The 17,625-nt window shown below is 57.0% G+C and overlaps 2 protein-coding genes across 8 annotated transcripts; both read left to right on the forward strand.

Annotated features, from left to right (window-relative positions):
* The first annotated feature begins 1,556 nt into the window (after positions 1–1,556).
* On the forward strand, positions 1,557–11,542 carry C29H2orf42 (chromosome 29 C2orf42 homolog). Of its 7 annotated transcripts, none has more exons than XM_086865533.1 (9): positions 1,557–1,713; positions 2,806–3,605; positions 4,312–4,422; positions 4,680–4,808; positions 5,645–5,749; positions 8,704–8,811; positions 9,897–9,997; positions 10,069–10,231; positions 11,292–11,542. In XM_086865533.1, the coding sequence occupies exons 1-9, from the start codon at positions 1,688–1,690 to the stop codon at positions 11,480–11,482; spliced, it is 1,734 nt and encodes a 577-aa protein (XP_086721659.1). In that variant the 5' UTR covers positions 1,557–1,687; the 3' UTR covers positions 11,483–11,542. The 7 variants fall into 7 exon arrangements, with proteins under 7 accessions (XP_086721659.1, XP_086721660.1, XP_086721662.1 ...); XM_086865534.1 differs by having other exon boundaries at positions 1,563–1,651; positions 11,312–11,542; XM_086865536.1 differs by having other exon boundaries at positions 1,584–1,651.
* A 1,238-nt stretch (positions 11,543–12,780) lies between these two features.
* On the forward strand, positions 12,781–17,117 carry MRPS24 (mitochondrial ribosomal protein S24). Its single transcript, XM_086865539.1, has 4 exons — positions 12,781–12,824; positions 13,880–13,939; positions 14,240–14,351; positions 15,608–17,117. The coding sequence occupies exons 1-4, from the start codon at positions 12,798–12,800 to the stop codon at positions 15,889–15,891; spliced, it is 483 nt and encodes a 160-aa protein (XP_086721665.1). The 5' UTR covers positions 12,781–12,797; the 3' UTR covers positions 15,892–17,117.
* Positions 17,118–17,625: the final 508 nt, after the last annotated feature.

The following is a 17,625-nucleotide window of genomic DNA, read 5'->3' on the forward strand; positions in this document are numbered from 1 at the left end:
TTTTTTTTTAGTTTATTTTTTGGGGTTGTTTTGAGGATTTTTGGGAGTTTTGAGGGGTTTTAGTTGTTTTTTTTATTTTGTTTTTTTTATTTTCTGGGGGTTTTTTTGAGGAGTTTCTTTTGTTTTTTTCAGGGTTTTTATTGGTTTCTTTGTTGGGTTTTTTTTGGTTTTTTTGTGTTATTTTTTGCTGGTTTTTGTGAGTTTGTTTTATTTTTTGGGGGAGTTTGGGGGTTTTTTTGGGTGGGGTTTTCTGCAGGTTTTGTTTTCTATTTCCATTTTGTATTTTTCAGTTTGTTTGGAGGTGTTTTTTATAAACACAAACCGCAGGGACTTCGCTGCCTTAGCCGAGAATCGGGGCAGGAATTGCACAAACTCATCCTTGGGGGGGGTTTATTTTAATTATTATTTTTTGTGAGGGGGTTTTCCTGCAGGAAAAACCAGAAACAGCTGGAAAAAAACCCCAAAAGAAGCCAAAAGTGTGAGAAATTCTGGAGCTGCCTTCAGCCTCACACCCTCTGTTTTCATCCCTCCAACGGGGGGAAATTATTTTATTTTTATTTCTAATTTTTTTTTTTTTTTTTTTTTTTTGGAAGATAAATCGTTTACATCATTTTTTATTTTTTTTTAATTTTTGTGGATCTCAGTGTGTTTTTCAGGGTCGGTTTTTTTGCCTTACTCTGGGGAAAAATAAATAAAAATAAAAATAAAAGTAAAAATAAAAATAAAAATAAAAATATAAAAGGGACTTGAAAGTGCCCAGCTCTCCCCAGGTTGAGCCAAGATTCCCACCCTGGGACAGCAAAAATTCCTGTTGCTAAAACGTGACAAATCCCTTCCAGGGTTGGTCGTTTTGGGGTTGTTTTTATTTTAATTTTTTTTTACTGATTTCTACGTTTTCCTGTACTGATTCTGTAAAATATTAACAGCAAATTGAAGAATTTTTTTGCACAAGCGTCAGCCACTTTTGTACGTTTTCCTTATTTAAAGGTAGGACACTTTTGATGTGATTTGTGCCAGAAATCTTCCCCCTTTTTTTGTCATTATTATTATTTTTTTTTTTGTGGATATAACTCTTGGAATATAAAGTTTTTAATACATTGTGTAAAATTCCCTCAGTAGCCCAGGTGTGTTTGGCAAGGGAGTGAAGGTGAGAAGAGCTCCCAAACCTGATCTATCAGAGGCCAAAAAAACGCCCTTTTCTATCCTACCTCTCGCCCAGCCTTTAAATAAAAAAAAAACGCAAAAAAAACCTCATAAAAATGGAAAAAAATACAAAAAACTTTTTTTTTTTTAAGAAAAAAAAATGGGAAAAATGAAAAAACTGAGCTGCTTGTGTGCTGTGTTTTGTTGGGTGCGTTGGGGGTGAGAAGGGTGGGACTTGTGGGATTTTGGGGGGTGAAAAAAGTGGAATTCGGGGGAGGGGGAAGCGAAATTTGGGGGGAAAGGGGGAAATTGGGGATTCTCGCTGCGGGGGCTGATGGGAGTTGTAGTCCAAGCGTCACGTGTGGGGCAGCGGCTCTTTGGACTACAGCTCCCAGCAGGTCCCGCGGTTCACCACGTGGTGCCAGCGGGCCAATAGGAGCGCGCCGGTGGCGGAAGTGGAGCTCCCCCCCACCATCACGGTGCTCCCGGCGGCGGTAACGGGGCTCAGGTACCGGGGCGGAGGTGACGTCACGGGCCGCGAGGGATGCTGGGAAACCCCGGGAGACGCCGGTGAGGGGGGGGGGAGAGATCCCCGGGCCTGGCCGTGAGGAGACACCGAGCCTGGCCATGAGGGGAGAGACCCCCGGGCCTGGTCGTGAAGGGAGCCGGGACCTGGCTGTGAGGGGAGAGACCCCCGAGCCTGGCCGTGAAGGGTTCATGGGGACCGGGAGAGGGACGGGGCCTGGTGGGGCTCAGTCTGGGGAAAAAGGGCTTGTGGGGACCCCGGGGAAAGGAGGGTGACACCAGGTGGGGTCCGGCTCTGCTCCCGGAACACGAGGGACAGGACAAGAGGGAACGGGCTCAGGCTGTGGCCGGAGGGTTTAGGTTGGATTTTGGGGGAATTCCTTTGTGGAAGGTCTGTCCTGCCCGGGGCAGTGGCAGAGTCCCCATCCCCGGGTGTTTATCAGTGCGTGTGGCACTTGGGGACATGGTCAGTGGTGGCCCTGGCCGTGCTGGGCCCGGTGATCCCGGAGCTCCTGTCCCCCCGAGATGTCCCCATTGGGACAGGGACGTGTGACAGCGCTGAAGTCGCTGTCCTGGGCGGTCAGGGTCCCACTCTGGGCATCCAGGAGGGAACTGTCCCATTCCTGTCCCATTTATGGCCACGATTCCTCCTTCCTGGGGCTGGACGGGCGCTGGCAGGGTGGCACAGGGACAGACAGTGGCCATTGGGGTGGCACTGGGACTCTCAGGATGGCACAGGGACAGACAGTGGCCATTGGGGTGGCACTGGGACTCTCAGGATGGCACAGGGACAGACAGTGGCCATTGGGGTGGCACTGGGACTCTCAGGATGGCACAGGGACAGACAGTGGCCATTGGGGTGGCACTGGGACTCTCAGGATGGCACAGGGACAGACAGTAGCCATTGGGGTGGCACAGGGTGGCACAGAGACTGCCAGAGTTGCCATTGGGATGGCACAGGGACTGTCAGGATGGCACAAGGATAAGGCAGGCTGGCTGTCAGGGTGACTCAGGGACTGTGAGTATGTCACAGGTACTGTTGGGGTGACCATTGGGGTGGCACAGGGACCGTCAGGGTGGCCCCTGGGGCCTGTCAGGCCGCCCCAGTGACCACCCTCCCTCCCCATCTCCCCCCAGCTCCATGGATCCGTGCCCGGGCAGGCCCAAGGCCCCGTCCTTCCTGTCGGACCTGGGCAAGGCCACTCTGCGGGGCATCCGCAAGTGCCCCCGCTGCGGCACCTACAACGGCACGCGGGGGCTCAGCTGCAAGAACAAGACCTGCGGCACCGTGTTCCGGGCGGGCACGCGCCGCCAGCCGGGCGCCGACGCCGTGCGCGTCCTCACCGGCTCCCACAGCCAGCTGTACTCGGTGCGCCAGCGCGACTCGCGCTGCTTCGTGGAGCTGGGGGTGTCCGAGACGGCCATCCAGACCCCCGAGGGCACCCTCATCACCCAGCTGAGCTCGGGCCGCTGCCACGCGCCCGCCTGCGCCAAGGCGGCGGCCGACAAGCAGTGCCAGCACCTGAAGCTGGCGCTGGGCTGCCAGGCCGAGGCCACACCGCTGCCGCTCAAGAGCTCGGTGCTGGGCACCGTGCAGGCTCCCGCCGAGGCCAAGCAGAGCCTGTGGGAGCTGGCCACCGAGCCCACGGGGCCGCTGGTGCAGAGGGTCACCAAGAGCGTGCTGGTGGTCAAGTGCAAGGCCAGCCAGAGGCACAGCCTGGGCTACCTGCACGCCAGCTTCGGCCAGCGCCGCTTCTCCTGCGCCTGCCGCGCCCCCGGGCACGGCCACGCCAAGGGGGAGGACGAGGAGGAGGAGGAGGAGGAGGAAGAGTCGCCCCCAGCGCGCTGCATCCATTTCCTGGCCTGCATCTGCGCCTTCGCCAGCGACGAGAGCCTGGCCCAGGAGTTCTCCGACTTCCTGGCCTCCGACGCCGGCGGTGGGAATGTGCAGGGGTTCTGGGGGCTCTGGGGTCACCCCAAACACCCCCCGGGTTCTCCCTGTCACCTGGGGGTTGGGTTTGGGTCCTGCCCCGTCCCGCTGCGAGCACAGAGCTCCGTGGGGAGCGGTGCCCAGCTCCTGCCTGCGTGGCAGCAGAGTGGGGGCTCCACGGGGAGCTGTAGGGGCAGATCCCACCGGGTTGGGGGTCCCTTTCTAGGGCTGGAAACTCTGAACCCCTTCCCAGAGCAACCTCTGGCCTTCATTCCCCAAAAACCCCTCCCAAAGCAGGAAATCTGGGGTTCATTCCCTGTGACCCCCAGCAGGAAATCTGGGGTTCATTCCCTCTGACCCCCCCACATCAGGAAATCTGGGGTTCATTCCCTGTGACCCCCAGCAGGAATCTCTGGGGTCCATTCCCTGTGACCCCCAGCAGGAAATCTGGGGTTCGTTCCCTGTGGCCCCCCCCAGCAGCAGCACCCTGGATTCCCACCATTCAGGGGGTTCTGCACCCCAATAACCCCACACAGTCCAAGATGAAAACCCACTCGGGGGGCACAAAATCCCCCCTCCCCTCCAAAGGAGCCTCTTGGGAGGGTGGGTGGTTCTCTGGGGACATTTGGGGGATGGCTGTGTCCCTCTGTGTCCCTCTGTGTCCCCGTGCCTCGTGCCCGGGGCGGTTTTAGGGACAGGATTTGTGTCCCCAGGGCTGAAGGGGACGGTGATCCCGCAGCTGCTGCGCGGCCCCGGCTCCACGGCACGGGCTCGGGGGGCGGCTGCTGCCAGGGCCAAGAGGAGGAAAAAGGACGTGGGGCCAGGTGAGTGTCCCTGGGGAGGGCCTGGGGTGGGTGGGGGCTGAAATCCCCCGTGGAGGCAGCTCTGGGGTCAGATCCAGCTGTTGGCACCTCTGGAGCAGCTCCATGGGGTCAGATCCAGCTGTTGGCACCTCTGGAGCAGCTCCAGCTGTTGGGAGCTCGTCTCCCCAGCCCCATGGGGTGGTGCTGTGGGGCTGAGGGCCCAGAGGGAGGTGACAGGGAGCTCCCAGGGACAATGTGGGTGACAATCCCTCCCTCAGGGCCGCAGCTGCCCGGGCCCCTCCTGGCTCCAGACCCCGCTCATCCCGGCCCCAGGAGGAGCGGCCTGAGGAAGCCACCGGTCTCCTCCTCCTCTTCCTCCTCCTCCTCCTCCTCGCTGAAGAGACACGGTGAGCCCTGGGGCAGTGCCAGCGCTGGGTTTGCACGGCTGGATGTGGGTTTTGGGAGGGAATTCCTGGTTTGTGAGGGTGGGGACAGACTGGGATGGGATTCCCAGAGCAGCTGGGATCTCTGGAAGTGTCCACGGGCAGGTTGGAGGACCCTGGCTCTGTGGAAAGTGTGGGACCCATGGTGGGACTGGGTGGACTTTGGGGTCCCTCCAACCCAAATCCGTGTTTAGATGGGATTTTAGGAAGGAATTCTTACCTCAGTGCAGGGAGGGGCTGGGATGGAATTCCCAGAGCCACCTGGATCCCTGGGAGTGTCCAAGGCCAGGCTGGACCACCCTGGGACCCTGGATGGGACTGGATGGAATTTAAGGTCCCTCCCAACCCAAACCAGATCCCATGAGTGACTTCTGCTGGCATTCTGTGGAATGTTTGGGAGGGGAAAGGTCCCTCCAGCACCACTAAATCCCGTGGGTTTCCCCACATCCCTGTGGAAAACCCTCTCCCCACGCCGGCATTGCGGCCTTTGCTTGGTGCTTTTCCCCCTCTTGCCTTCAGTTTTCCCTGGAAGTCCACACAAATCCCTCATTTTCCTGCTTTTCCCCCACACAGAGCTCACCCATCCCGCCCCAGGCCGGTTCCTGGGGCTGAGCTGTGGGGCAGGGTGACATTGCTGTGTCCCTGTTACACACCCTGCTGTGGGGCAGGGTGACATTGCTGTGTCCCTGTCCTTGTGGGGCTGGGCTGTGGGGCAGGGTGACATTGCTGTGTCCCTGTCCTTCTGGGGCTGGGCTGTGGGGCAGGGTGACATTGCTGTGTCCCTTCCCTGTCCCCTACAGGCTGTAACCAGGCGCTGGACGAATCCCAGGTGTCCCTGTCCTTCCAGGAGTGGCTGGGCAGCGTCACCGAGCGCATCCACCAGACCATGCACTACCAGTTCGAGGGTGAGTGTCCGCCTGTAGCACCTGCTGTTCCCCTGCTGTTCCCCTGCTGTTCCCCTGCTGTTCCCCTGCTGTTCCCCTGCTGTTCCCCTGCTGTTCCCCTGCTGTTCCCCTGGCTGTTCCCCTGCTGTTCCTCTGGCTGTTCCTCTGGCTGTTCCCCTGCTGTTCCCCTGCTGTTCCCCTGCTGTTCCCCTGCTGTTCCCCTGCTGTTCCCCTGGCTGTTCCCCTGCTGTTCCTCTGGCTGTTCCTCTGGCTGTTCCCCTGCTGTTCCCCTGCTGTTCCCCTGCTGTTCCCCTGCTGTTCCCCTGCTGTTCCCCTGCTGTTCCCCTGCTGTTCCCCTGCTGTTCCCCTGCTGTTCCCTGGCTGTTCCCCTGGCTGTTCCCCTGGCTGTTCCCCTGCTGTTCCCCTGCTGTTCCCCTGCTGTTCCTCTGGCTGTTCCCCTGGCTGTTCCCCTGCTGTTCCCCTGCTGTTCCCCTGCTGTTCCCCTGGCTGTTCCCCTGCTGTTCCCCTGCTGTTCCCCTGCTGTTCCCCTGCTGTTCCCCTGGCTGTTCCCCTGCTGTTCCCCCAGTGTTCCCCTGCTGTTCCTCTGGCTGTTCCCCTGCTGTTCCCCTGGCTGTTCCCCTGCTGTTCCCCTGGCTGTTTCCTTGGCTTGGCTGCAGGTTGTCAACGTTCAGGAACACTCACAATCACAGAATGGTTATATGAAATTATATGAAATTATATGAAATTGCTTTATTAAAGAGTTCTGGGTGTCAGGGGTGCACAGACCCAAATCTGACCCGATTTGGTTTTGAGCTGAACGTGTTTTATCATTATATATATATATATATTAAAATATATATATATAAATATATATTTAAATTATATGTTATTATATATATATTATATATAATATTGTATTATATGATATATATTATAAATAAATTATATATATTTATAATATATATAAACAAATATAAATATATTTATATATTTATATATTTATATAAATATTTATATATAATATATTATATATTATATGTATTTTTATATATAAATTTATAAATATATAAATATTAATATATAATATATTATATATTATATATTATAACATATATTATTATATATTATATATTATATATTATATATTATATTATATATAATAAATTATTATACATAAATATATATATAAAATATATAAAAATATTTTTTATATATTTATCATTATATATATATATAATTATATAATTTACATATTAATTATTAAACTTACACTGTTCTATTGTAAGCATTGTTTTTACCCAAGCATGGATTTCTCATCATCCCCCCAAACCCCTAACACAGTTCCTCACGTTCTTTAAACAATAATTATATCTAATCACATCTAACAATTGTATCATTTATCATCTATTGATTCCACAGCTGCAGTTTGACATGATCTTTACCAAGCACAAGGCCTAACATTCCCCAGGGCCTGCTTTTCCCAGGGCAAACCCAACTTCCTTTCTAAATCCCTGAATTTTCTAAGATTTTAAGACTTTTTACAATCCAGGTGACATTGGAGGCTCAGGGGAGGGGATTCTGCCCCTCTGCCCCGCTCAGGTGAGACCCCCACCTGCAGCCTGGGGCTCCCAGAGTCCACCCCAGAGCTGCTCCAGGAGAAGCTCTGGAGCCAGCCTGGGAGGGCTGGGGTGTTCCCCTGGAGAAGGGAAGGATCCTGGGAGAGCTTCCAGCACATTCCAGGGGGATCCAGGAGAGCTGGGGAGGCACTGGGGACAAGGAGGGACAGGCACAGGGAATGGCTCCCACTGGGAAAGGGGAGATTTGGGTGGGATGGGGCTGGGATGGAATTCCCAGCGGAGCTGGGGCTGTCCCTGGATCCCTGGGAGTGCCCAAGGCCAGGCTGGAGCAGCCTGGGGCAGGGGGAGCTGTCCCTGGCTGGGTTTTGGGGCCATCCCACCCCAAACCATTCCAGAATTCCACGGCTCTCAAGCCCCCCTGCTCTTTGGGGAGCATTTTGGGAACACTTTTGGTGTTTGGAATGCCGTGTCCCTTTTTGGGAACACTTCTGGTGTCTTTTTGGGAATGCTGTGTCCCTTTTTGGGGATGATTTGATGTCTTTTTGGGAATAGTTTTGGTGCCATTTTGGGAATGCTGTGTCCTTTTTGGGGATATTTGGTGTCTTTTTGGGAATAGTTTTGGTGCTGGTTTGGGAACACTTTTGTTGCCCTTTTGGGGATGATTTGGTGTCTTTTTGGGAACACTTTTAGTGCCATTTTGGGAACATTTCTGGTGCCATTTGTTAACATTTTTTGTTGCCATTTTGGGAATGCTGTGTCCCTTTTTGGGGATGATTTGGTGTCTTTTTGGGAATAGTTTTGGTGCTGTTTTGGGAACACTTCTGGTGCCATTTATTAACACTTTTGTTGCCATTTTGGGAATGCTGTGTCCCTTTTTGGGGATATTTGGTGTCTTTTTGGGAAGGCTTCTGTTGCCTTTTTGGGAACATTTCTGGTGCCATTTGTTAACATTTTTTGTTGCCATTTTGGGAATGCTGTGTCCTTTTTGGGGACAATTTGGTGGTTTTTTTGGGAACACTTTTAGTGCCATTTTGGGAAGACTTCTGTGGCCTTTTTGGGAACTCTTTTGATGCCATGTTTGGAATGCTGTGTCCCTTTTTGGGAACACTTTTGGTGCCTTTTTGGGAACGCTGTGTCCCCTTTTTGGAAACACTTTTGTTGCCATTTTGGGAACGCTGTGTCCCTTTTTTTTTGCCATTTTGGGAACACCCAAACTCCATCCACACCTCCCACCACCACCACCACCACCCAGAACAGCAACAGCGAGGGGTCAGCCTCCAAATCCCAGACATTTCCCGGGGAATTCAACCCCTGCTGATCCCATGGGCCCCAGGGACCCTTTGGGATGAGGATTTGGGACCCCCAACCCTTTTCCTGACCCCTCTGTGCCCCTCCCAGGCCGCCCGGAGCCGCTGGTGTTCCACATCCCCCAGTCCTTCTTCGAGGCTCTCCAGCAGCGCATCTCCAGCGGCAGCGGCAAGAAGAGGCTCCCCAACTCCACCACGGGTGAGGAAAAGGGGGAAAAACACGGGAAAACATGGGGAAAATATGGGGAAAACATGGGGAAAATATGGGGAAAAACACGGGGAAAATATGGGGTAAAACATGGGGAAAGCATGGGGAAAACATGGGGACAATATGGGAAAAACGTGGGGAAAAACATGGGGAAAATATGGGGAAAATATGGGAAAAACATGGGGAAAATATGGGGAAAAACATGGGGAAAACACGGGGAAAAACACGGGGAAAAACATGGGGAAAACATGGGGAAAAACATGGGGAAAACATGGGAAAAACATGGGGAAAATATGGGAAAAACATGGGGAAAATATGGGAAAAACATGGGGAAAATATGGGAAAAACATGGGGAAAAACATGGGGAAAAACACGGGGAAAATATGGGGAAAATATGGGAAAAACGTGGGGAAAAACATGGGGAAAACATGGGGAAAAACACGGGAAAAATGGGGAAAAACACGGGGAAAATATGGGGAAAAACATGGGGAAAAACATGGGAAAAAACACGGGGAAAATATGGGAAAAACGTGGGGAAAAATATGGGGAAAATATGGGGAAAAACATGGGGAAAATATGGGGAAAATATGGGGAAAATATGGGAAAAACATGGGGAAAATATGGGAAAAACATGGGGAAAACATGGGGGAAAAGTATGGGAAAAATATGGGAAAAACACAGGAAAAACATGGGAAAGGGGGCAAAAAGGGAGGAAAAAGGGGCAAAAAGGGAGGAAAAAGGGAGGGAAAAGGGGCAAAAAGGGAGGAAAAGGACAAAAAGGGAGGGAAAAGGGGCAAAAAGGAAGGGAGAAGAGGGGGAAGGAGAGAAAAAATGAAGAGGGGGAAGAGAGGCACAGAAGGGGGAAAGGAGGGGGAAAATAAGAAGGGAGGAAAGGGCAAAAATGGGAGGAAAAGGGGAAAGTTGAAGAGGGGGGAAAAGAGACAAAATACAAAAAAAAGGAGGGAAAAGAAGGGAAAAAGAGGGAGAAGGAGAGGGAAATGAAAGAGGGTTGATAAACCGAGAGGAGGGGATAAAGCAAAGGGGTGAAGCCCCCCCGAGCCGACCCCTCCCCGCAGCCTTCGTGCGCAGGGACGCGCTGCCCCTGGGCACCTTCTCCAAGTACACCTGGCACATCACCAACGTCCTGCAGGTGAAGCAGATCTTCGACACGCCCGAGGTGAGGCCGGGCCGGTCCCCCCGGGAGCCTCGGCAGCCCCCGGCCGGCCCTGAGCGCTCCCCGCCCCGCAGGTGCCGCTGGAGATCACCCGCAGCTTCGTGCAGAACCGCGACGGCTCCTTCGAGCCCTTCCGCAGCCCCCGGGTGGAGGTGGAGAGCCTGGCCGAGGGGCTGCCGGCCCACGAGAGACAGCCCCCGCTGCGGCCCCTGGAGCTGCAGACCTTCCTCAAAGTCGGTGAGGAGCGGGGGGACCCCAAAACCCACCAGAAGGGGCGGGGGGGGAACCCAAACCTCACCAGAAGGGGCGGGGGGGGGAACCCAAAACTCACCCAGAAGGGGCGGGGGGGGAACCCAAAACAGCCCTGGGAGGGGCAGGGGGGGAACCAAAAACAACCCCCAGGAGGGGCAGGGGGGGAACTAAAAACTCACCCAGAAAGGGCAGGGGGGACCCCAAAACAACCCCCAGGAGGGGCAGGGGGGACCCCAAAACAACCCCCAGGAGGGGCAGGGGGGACCCCAAAACAACCCCCAGGAGGGGCAGGGGGGACCCCAAAACAGCCCCCAGGAGGGGCAGGGGGAACCCCAAAACTCACCAGAAGGGGCGGGGGGGGACCCCAAAACAACCCCTGGGAGGGAAGGGGGGGAACCAAAAACAACCCCAGAAAGGGCAGGGGGGGACCCCCAAAACCCACCCAGAAAGGGCAGGGGGGGACCCCAAAACAACCCCCGGGAGGGAAGGAGAGCACCCCAAAAGAACCCTCAAGAGGGGCAGGGTGGGACCCCAAAACCCAGCCAGGAGGGGCAGGGTGAGACCCCAAAACAGCCCCATAAAGGGCAGGGGGGGAACCCCAAAACCCAGCCAGGAGGTCCCAGTTCCCCATAGGACTGGGGGACACAAACACCCCTGGGGGGGTGCAAGGGGGGACAGGGGGGGTTCAAGGTTTGGGGGGGCTTCAAGAGGTGGGGAAAAAAAGGGGGTCCCAGAAATGGGGGGGTCTCCAAGGGGTGAGGAAAAAAAGGGGGTCCCAGAAATGGGGGGGTCTCCAAGGGGTGAGGAAAAAAAGGGGGTCCCAGAAAAGGGGGGTCTCCAAGAGGTGGGGGAGAAAAGGGGGTCCCAGAGATGGGGGGGTCTCCAAGGGACAGGTAAAGGGAGGGGTCCAAAGGGATGGGAGGGACCCTGGGGGCTTCAAGGGAGGGGAGAGGGGAGGGTCCCTGGGGTCGGGGGGCTTCAGGGAAGGGAAGAGGGGGGGTCCCCGAGGCGGGGGTCCCGCAGCCACGCCGCCGTGCCCCCCCAGGACACACGTCCCCCACGCAGAAGGAGCCCACACCCTTCACCATCGAGTGGATCCCCGACATCCTGCCCCGCTCCCGCCTGGGCGAGCTGCGCCTCAAGTTCCAGTACGGCCACCACGGGGGGCCCCGGCAGCCCCCCGCCCGCGGGACCCCCCCCAGCGAGCCCCCCCTGGGCACCATCGCCTTCCCCTGAGACCCCCGGAAAGGGGGGGACGCACGGGAGCGCCCCCAGAATAAACCTGAACCTCCCCGAGGGAGCTGAGATTGTGTGGGGGGCACACGGAATGGGGGAAGGGGGAGACCCCCAGAAAGGGGAGAAAAGGGGGGAGACCCCCAGAAAGGGGAGAAAAGGAGGGAGACCCCCAGAAAGGGGAGAAAAGGGGGGAGACCCCCAGAAATGGGGAGAAAAGGGGGAAGACCCCCGAAAAGGGGGAGAAAATGGGGGAGACCCCCAGAAAGGGGGAGAAAAGGGGGGAGACCCCCGAAAAGGGGGAGAAAAGGGGGGAGACCCCCAGAAAGGGGGAGAAAAGGGGAGAGACCCCCAGAATAAACCGGCTCCTCCTTGAGTGAGCTGAGCTTCTGTGGGGGGCACCCCGAAACGGGGGAAGGGGGGAGACCCCCAAAAAGGGGGGACACCTGGGAGACCCCCAGAATGAGGGGGAAGGGGGAAGGGAGCTGGGAGACCCCCAAAAGGGGAGGTCACCCTGGACACCCCCCCAGAGCTTCCCGGAGCCCCCGGCGGGACCAGGGGGTGCCCAGAAAAGACCCCCAGGGTCCCCAGTGTTCCCAGTTTCCCCCCAGTACCCCCATTATCCCCCCAGTATCCCCCCAGTACCCCTCAGTACCCCCAGTATCCCCCCAGTATCCCCCCAGTATCCCCAGTATCCCCCCAGTATCCCCAGTACCCCCCAGTATCCCCAGTACCCCCAGTACCCCCAGTACCCCCAGTATCCCCAGTACCCCCAGTATCCCCCAGTACCCCCAGTACCCCCAGTATCCCCAGTTCCCCCCCAGTATCCCCAGTGCCCCCCCAGTATCCCCAGTATCCCCAGTATCCCCAGTGCCCCCAGCATCCCCCCAGTATCCCCAGTATCCCCAGTATCCCCCAGTATCCCCAGTATCCCCCAGTATCCCCAGTATCCCCAGTATCCCCCAGTATCCCCAGTATCCCCAGTACCCCCCAGTACCCCCCAGTATCCCCAGTATCCCCAGTACCCCCCCAGTATCCCCAGTTCCCCCCCAGTTCCCCCCCAGTATCCCCAGTACCCCCAGTATCCCAGTATCCCCAGTTCCCCCCCAGTATCCCCAGTACCCCCAGTATCCCCAGTACCCCCAGTATCCCCCAGTATCCCCCAGTATCCCCCCAGTATCCCCAGTACCCCCAGTACCCCCAGTTCCCCCCCAGTATCCCCAGTGCCCCCCCAGTTCCCCCCCAGTATCCCCAGTGCCCCCCCCCCCCCGCTGACCTCCCGCCGCCAGGGGGCGCTGCCGCCCAGCCCCGAGCCAAGATGGCGGCGGCCGCGCGCGCGCTGCGGGTGAGGGGAGAGCGGGAATGGGGCAAAAAAACCATCGGGAATGGGGCAAAAACAGCGGGATTGGGGCAAAAACAGCGGGATTGGGGCAAAAACACCGGGAATGGGGCAAAAACAGCGGGATTGGGGCAAAAACAGCGGGATTGGGGCAAAAACAGCGGGAATGGGGCAAAAACAGCGGGATTGGGGCAAAAACAGCGGGATTGGGGCAAAAACAGCGGGAATGGGGCAAAAAAACCACCGGGAATGGGGCAAAAAGAGCGGGATTGGGGCAAAAACAGCGGGATTGGGGCAAAAACAGCGGGATTGGGGCAAAAACACCGGGAATGGGGCAAAAACAGCGGGATTGGGGCAAAAACACCGGGAATGGGGCAAAAACAGCGGGATTGGGGCAAAAACACCGGGAATGGGGCAAAAACAGCGGGATTGGGGCAAAAACAGCGGGATTGGGGCAAAAACAGCGGGATTGGGGCAAAAACAGCGGGATTGGGGCAAAAAAACCACCGGGAATGGGGCAAAAACAGCGGGATTGGGGCAAAAACAGCGGGATTGGAGGAAAACACCGCCTGAAGGGGACACCGGGGACACCGGGGGCTCCAGGCCCGGCGGCGGCACCGGACCTGGGACACCAGACTGGGGGACACTGGGGACACTGGGAATTGGGGACACTGGGGATTGGGGACACTGGGGACACTGGGAATTGGGGACACTGGGGATTGGGGACACTGGGGACAGGGGCTGTGGTGACACTGGGGACACTGGGAATTGGGGACACTGGGAATTAGGGACACTGGGAATTTGGGACACTGGGGACTGGGGACGGGCTGTGGTGACACTGGGAACACTGGGAATTGGGGACACTGGGAACAGGGGCTGTGGTGACACTGGGGACACTGGGAATTGGGGACACTGGGAATTTGGGACACTGGGGACAAAGAGGGTCAGGGGCTGTGGTGGCACTGGGGACAGCTGTGAGTCCCAGCCGGGGCTCCTGGGGACACTCTGGGGACAGGGGAGCGGGATGTCCCCCCCTCCCCACAGCCCTGTTCCCTCTGCAGGTCCTTCCCCGTGTCCCCAGCGCCAGCCGGCAGCTCCACACCACCCCCACCTGCCTCAAGGTGAGTCCCCGTGTCCCCCCGTGTGTCCCCGTGTGTCCCCGTGTGTCCCCCCGTGTGTCCCCCCCGTGTGTCCCCGTGTTCCCCCGTGTCCCTCCAGGCCGCCGTATCCCTTGACCCCACTGTCCCCGGACTCCTCTGTCCCCTGACCCCGCTGTCCCCCCTGACCCCGCTGTCCCCCTTCTGTCCCCTGACCCCGCTGTCCCCCCGTGTCCCCTGACCCCGCTGTCCCCTGACCCCGCTGTCCCTTGTCCCCCCTGTGTCCCCTGACCCCTCTGTCCCCTGACCCCGCTGTCCCCACAGACGCGGGCGGCGCGGGTGCGCGTGGGCAAGGGTGACAAGTTGGTGACGTACGAGCAGGCCCACGCGCCACACCACATCGGGCACCGCAAGGGCTGGCTGTCCCTGCACACCGGTACGTGACACGGGGACACCGGGGACACTGGGGACACCAGGGACACCGGCCGTGGGGACAGCGTGAGGGGAGGTGGGTGTGGTGGGGAGCACGGGGACATCCTGGGATGGGACATGTGGGACATCCTGGGGTTGGGGACATGTGGGGAGCACAGGGACATCCTGGGGATGGGGACATGTGGGACATGTGGGACATGTGGGGATGGGAACATGTGGGGACATCCTGGGATGGGGACATGTGGGGACATCCTGGGGATGGGACATGTGGGGTTGGGGACATGTGGGACACACAGGGACATCCTGGGGATGGGGACATGTGGGACATGTGGGGACATCCTGGGGATGGGGATATGTGGGGCACACAGGGACATCCTGGGGATGGGACATGTGGGGATGGGAACATGTGGGGACATCCTGGGATGGGGACATGTGGGGACATCCTGGGATGGGACATGTGGGGACATGGTGAGCGGGAGGGTGTGGGGCACATGAGCATCATGGGGAGGGGACATGGGGACATGTGAGGGGTTGGGGGGGACACATTTGGGCACGGCGGGCACAGTGACACGTGGTGTCCATCTGGGGGACAGAACACAAAACTCCTCTGGTGCCAGGACCGCCACGGCCACTGCCACCAGTGTCACCAGTGCCACCAATGTCACCACCGTGTCCCCTCAGGGAACCTGTGCGGCGAGGCTGGCACTGCAGGGCAGTCACCAGTGTCCCCAGTGTCCCCAGTGTCACCATGTCCCCTCAGGGAACCTGTGTGGCGAGGCTGGCACTGCAAGGCAGTCACCAGTGTCACCAGTGTCCCCAGTGTCCCCAGTGTCACCGTGTCCCCTCAGGGAACCTGTGTGGCGAGGCTGGCACTGCAGGGCAGTCCCCAGTGTCCCCAGTGTCCCCAGTGTCCCCAGTGTCACCGTGTCCCCTCAGGGAACCTGTGTGGCGAGGCGGGCGCGGCGCAGCAGGCAGTCACCAGTGCCAGCAGTGTCCCCAGTGTCCCCAGTGTCACCGTGTCCCCTCAGGGAACCTGTGTGGCGAGGCTGGCACTGCAGGGCAGTCCCCAGTGTCCCCAGTGTCACCGTGTCCCCTCAGGGAACCTGTGTGGCGAGGCTGGCACTGCAGGGCAGTCCCCAGTGCCACCAGTGTCACCGTGTCCCCTCAGGGAACCTGTGTGGCGAGGCGGGCGCGGCACAGCAGGCAGTCACCAGTGCCAGCAGTGTCCCCAGTGTCCCCAGTGTCACCGTGTCCCCTCAGGGAACCTGTGTGGCGAGGCGGGCGCGGCGCAGCGGGCGGTGGAGGACGCGTTCCTGCGGCGGTTCCTGTTCGGGACGTTCCCGGGGCTGCTGGCGGACGAGGTGGTGCTGAAGCGCCGCGGGAACCTGCTGGTGATCTGTGCCCTGCTGAGCCGGGCACTGCCACCCCACAAGCTCTACTTCCTGCTGGACTACACCGAGACCCTGCTCAGCCACTTCTACAAGTGCCCCGTGCGCCTGGAGCTGCAGACCGTGCCCGCCCGCGTGCCATACAAGTACCTCTAGGGCTGGAATGAACCTTAGGGTCCCCATGGAATGGTCTGTGCCCTACAAGTACCTCTAGGGCCGGGAATAAACCTATAAATGTCCCCATGGAATGTTCTGGAATATCCTCTGTGCCCTACAAGTACCTGTAGGGCTGGAATGAACCTAGAGGGGTCCCCATGGAATGGTCTGGAATGTTCTCTGTGCCCTACAAGTACCTCTAGGGCTGGGAATGAACCTTAGGGTCCCCATGGAATGGTCTGGAATATCCCCTCTGTGCCCTACAAGTACCTCTAGGGCCGGGAATAAACCTATAAATGTCCCCATGGAATGGTCTGGAATATCCTCTGTGCCCTACAAGTACCTCTAGGGCTGGGAATGAACCTATAAACATCCCCATGGAATGGTCTGGGACATCCCCCCTGTGCCCTACAAGTACCTGTAGGGCTGGAATGAACCTAGAGGGGTCCCCATGGAATGGTCTGTGCCCTACAAGTACCTCTAGGGCTGGGAATGAACCTATAAACATCCCCATGGAATGGTCTGGGACATCCCCCCTGTGCCCTACAAGTACCTGTAGGGCTGGGAATGAACCTAGAGGGGTCCCCATGGAATGGTCTGGGATATCCTCTGTGTGCTACAGGTGCCTGTAGGGTGAGGAATAAACCTATAAACATCCCCATGGAATGTTCTGGAATGTTCTCTGTGCCCTACAGGTGCCTGTAGGGTCGGGAATAAACCTATAAACATCCCCATGGAATGTTCTGGAATGTTCTCTGTGCTCTACAAGTGCCTGTAGGGTCGGGAATAAACCTATAAACATCCCCATGGAATGGTCTGGGACATCCCCCCTGTGCCCTACAAGTTCCTGTAGGGCTGGGAATAAACTTATAAACGTCCCCATGGAATGGTCTGGAATGTTCTCTGTGCCCTACAGGTGCCTGTAGGGTCGGGAATAAACCTATAAATGTCCCCATGGAATTCTCTGGGATGTCCTGTGTGCTCCACAAGTGCCTGTAGGGCTGGGAATAAACATATAAACATCTCCATGGAATTTTCTGTGCCCTACAAGACCTGTAGGGTCGGGAATAAACCTATAAATGTCCCCATGGAACGCTCTGGAATGTTCTCTGTGTCCTACAAGTGCCTGTAGGGTCGGGAATAAACCCATAGGTGTCCCCATGGAATGCTCTGTGCCCTACAACTGCCTGTAGGGCTGGAATAAACCTATAAACATCCCCATGGAATGCTCTGGAATGTTCTCTGTGCTCTACAAGTGCCTGTAGGGTCAGGAATGAACCTATAGGTGTCCTCATGGAATGTTCTGGAATGTTCTCTGTGCTCTACAAGTGCCTGTAGGGCTGGGAATAAACAAACTTCCCCATGGAATTCTCTGGAATGTTCTCTGTGCCCTACAAGTGCCTGGAGGGCTGGGATAAACCCATAAATGTCCCCATGGAATGTTCTGGAATGTCCCCCGTGCCCTACAAGTACCTATAGGGCCAGGAGTGAAGGTCCCATGGGGCGTGCTGCGGGACAGCAGCCGTGGTGCCACCAGCGCAGGTGGCACTGCCAGGGATGGGCAGCCAGGGCTGTGCCCCACATGTCCCCACAATGTTCTTGTGCCCCACAGCCTGTCCCCATGTCCCCAAGCCCGGTGACACTTGGGGGCTGAGGCACAGCCCCCCCCTTCCCCCCACAACCAGTCCAGGATGTGACCCCAGGCTGGGAGGGTTTGGGGGCCCCATTGCTGTG

Source organism: Cyanistes caeruleus, chromosome 29, assembly GCF_971803275.1.
Source record: "Cyanistes caeruleus chromosome 29, bCyaCae1.hap1.1, whole genome shotgun sequence".
NCBI lineage: Eukaryota > Metazoa > Chordata > Aves > Passeriformes > Paridae > Cyanistes > Cyanistes caeruleus.

Excerpts from the sequence above, each read along its gene's own strand:
- C29H2orf42 (XM_086865532.1), top strand. The coding sequence starts at position 1,688 with ATGCTGGGAAACCCCGGGAGACGCCG. Across the intron at positions 4,423-4,679 it reads GAAAAAGGACGTGGGGCCAG|GGCCGCAGCTGCCCGGGCCC; the intron begins GTGAGTGTCCCT and ends TCCCTCCCTCAG. Across the intron at positions 8,812-9,896 it reads GCTCCCCAACTCCACCACGG|CCTTCGTGCGCAGGGACGCG; the intron begins GTGAGGAAAAGG and ends CCCTCCCCGCAG.
- MRPS24 (XM_086865539.1), top strand. The coding sequence starts at position 12,798 with ATGGCGGCGGCCGCGCGCGCGCTGCGG. Across the intron at positions 13,940-14,239 it reads CCACCCCCACCTGCCTCAAG|ACGCGGGCGGCGCGGGTGCG; the intron begins GTGAGTCCCCGT and ends CTGTCCCCACAG. Across the intron at positions 14,352-15,607 it reads CTGGCTGTCCCTGCACACCG|GGAACCTGTGTGGCGAGGCG; the intron begins GTACGTGACACG and ends GTGTCCCCTCAG.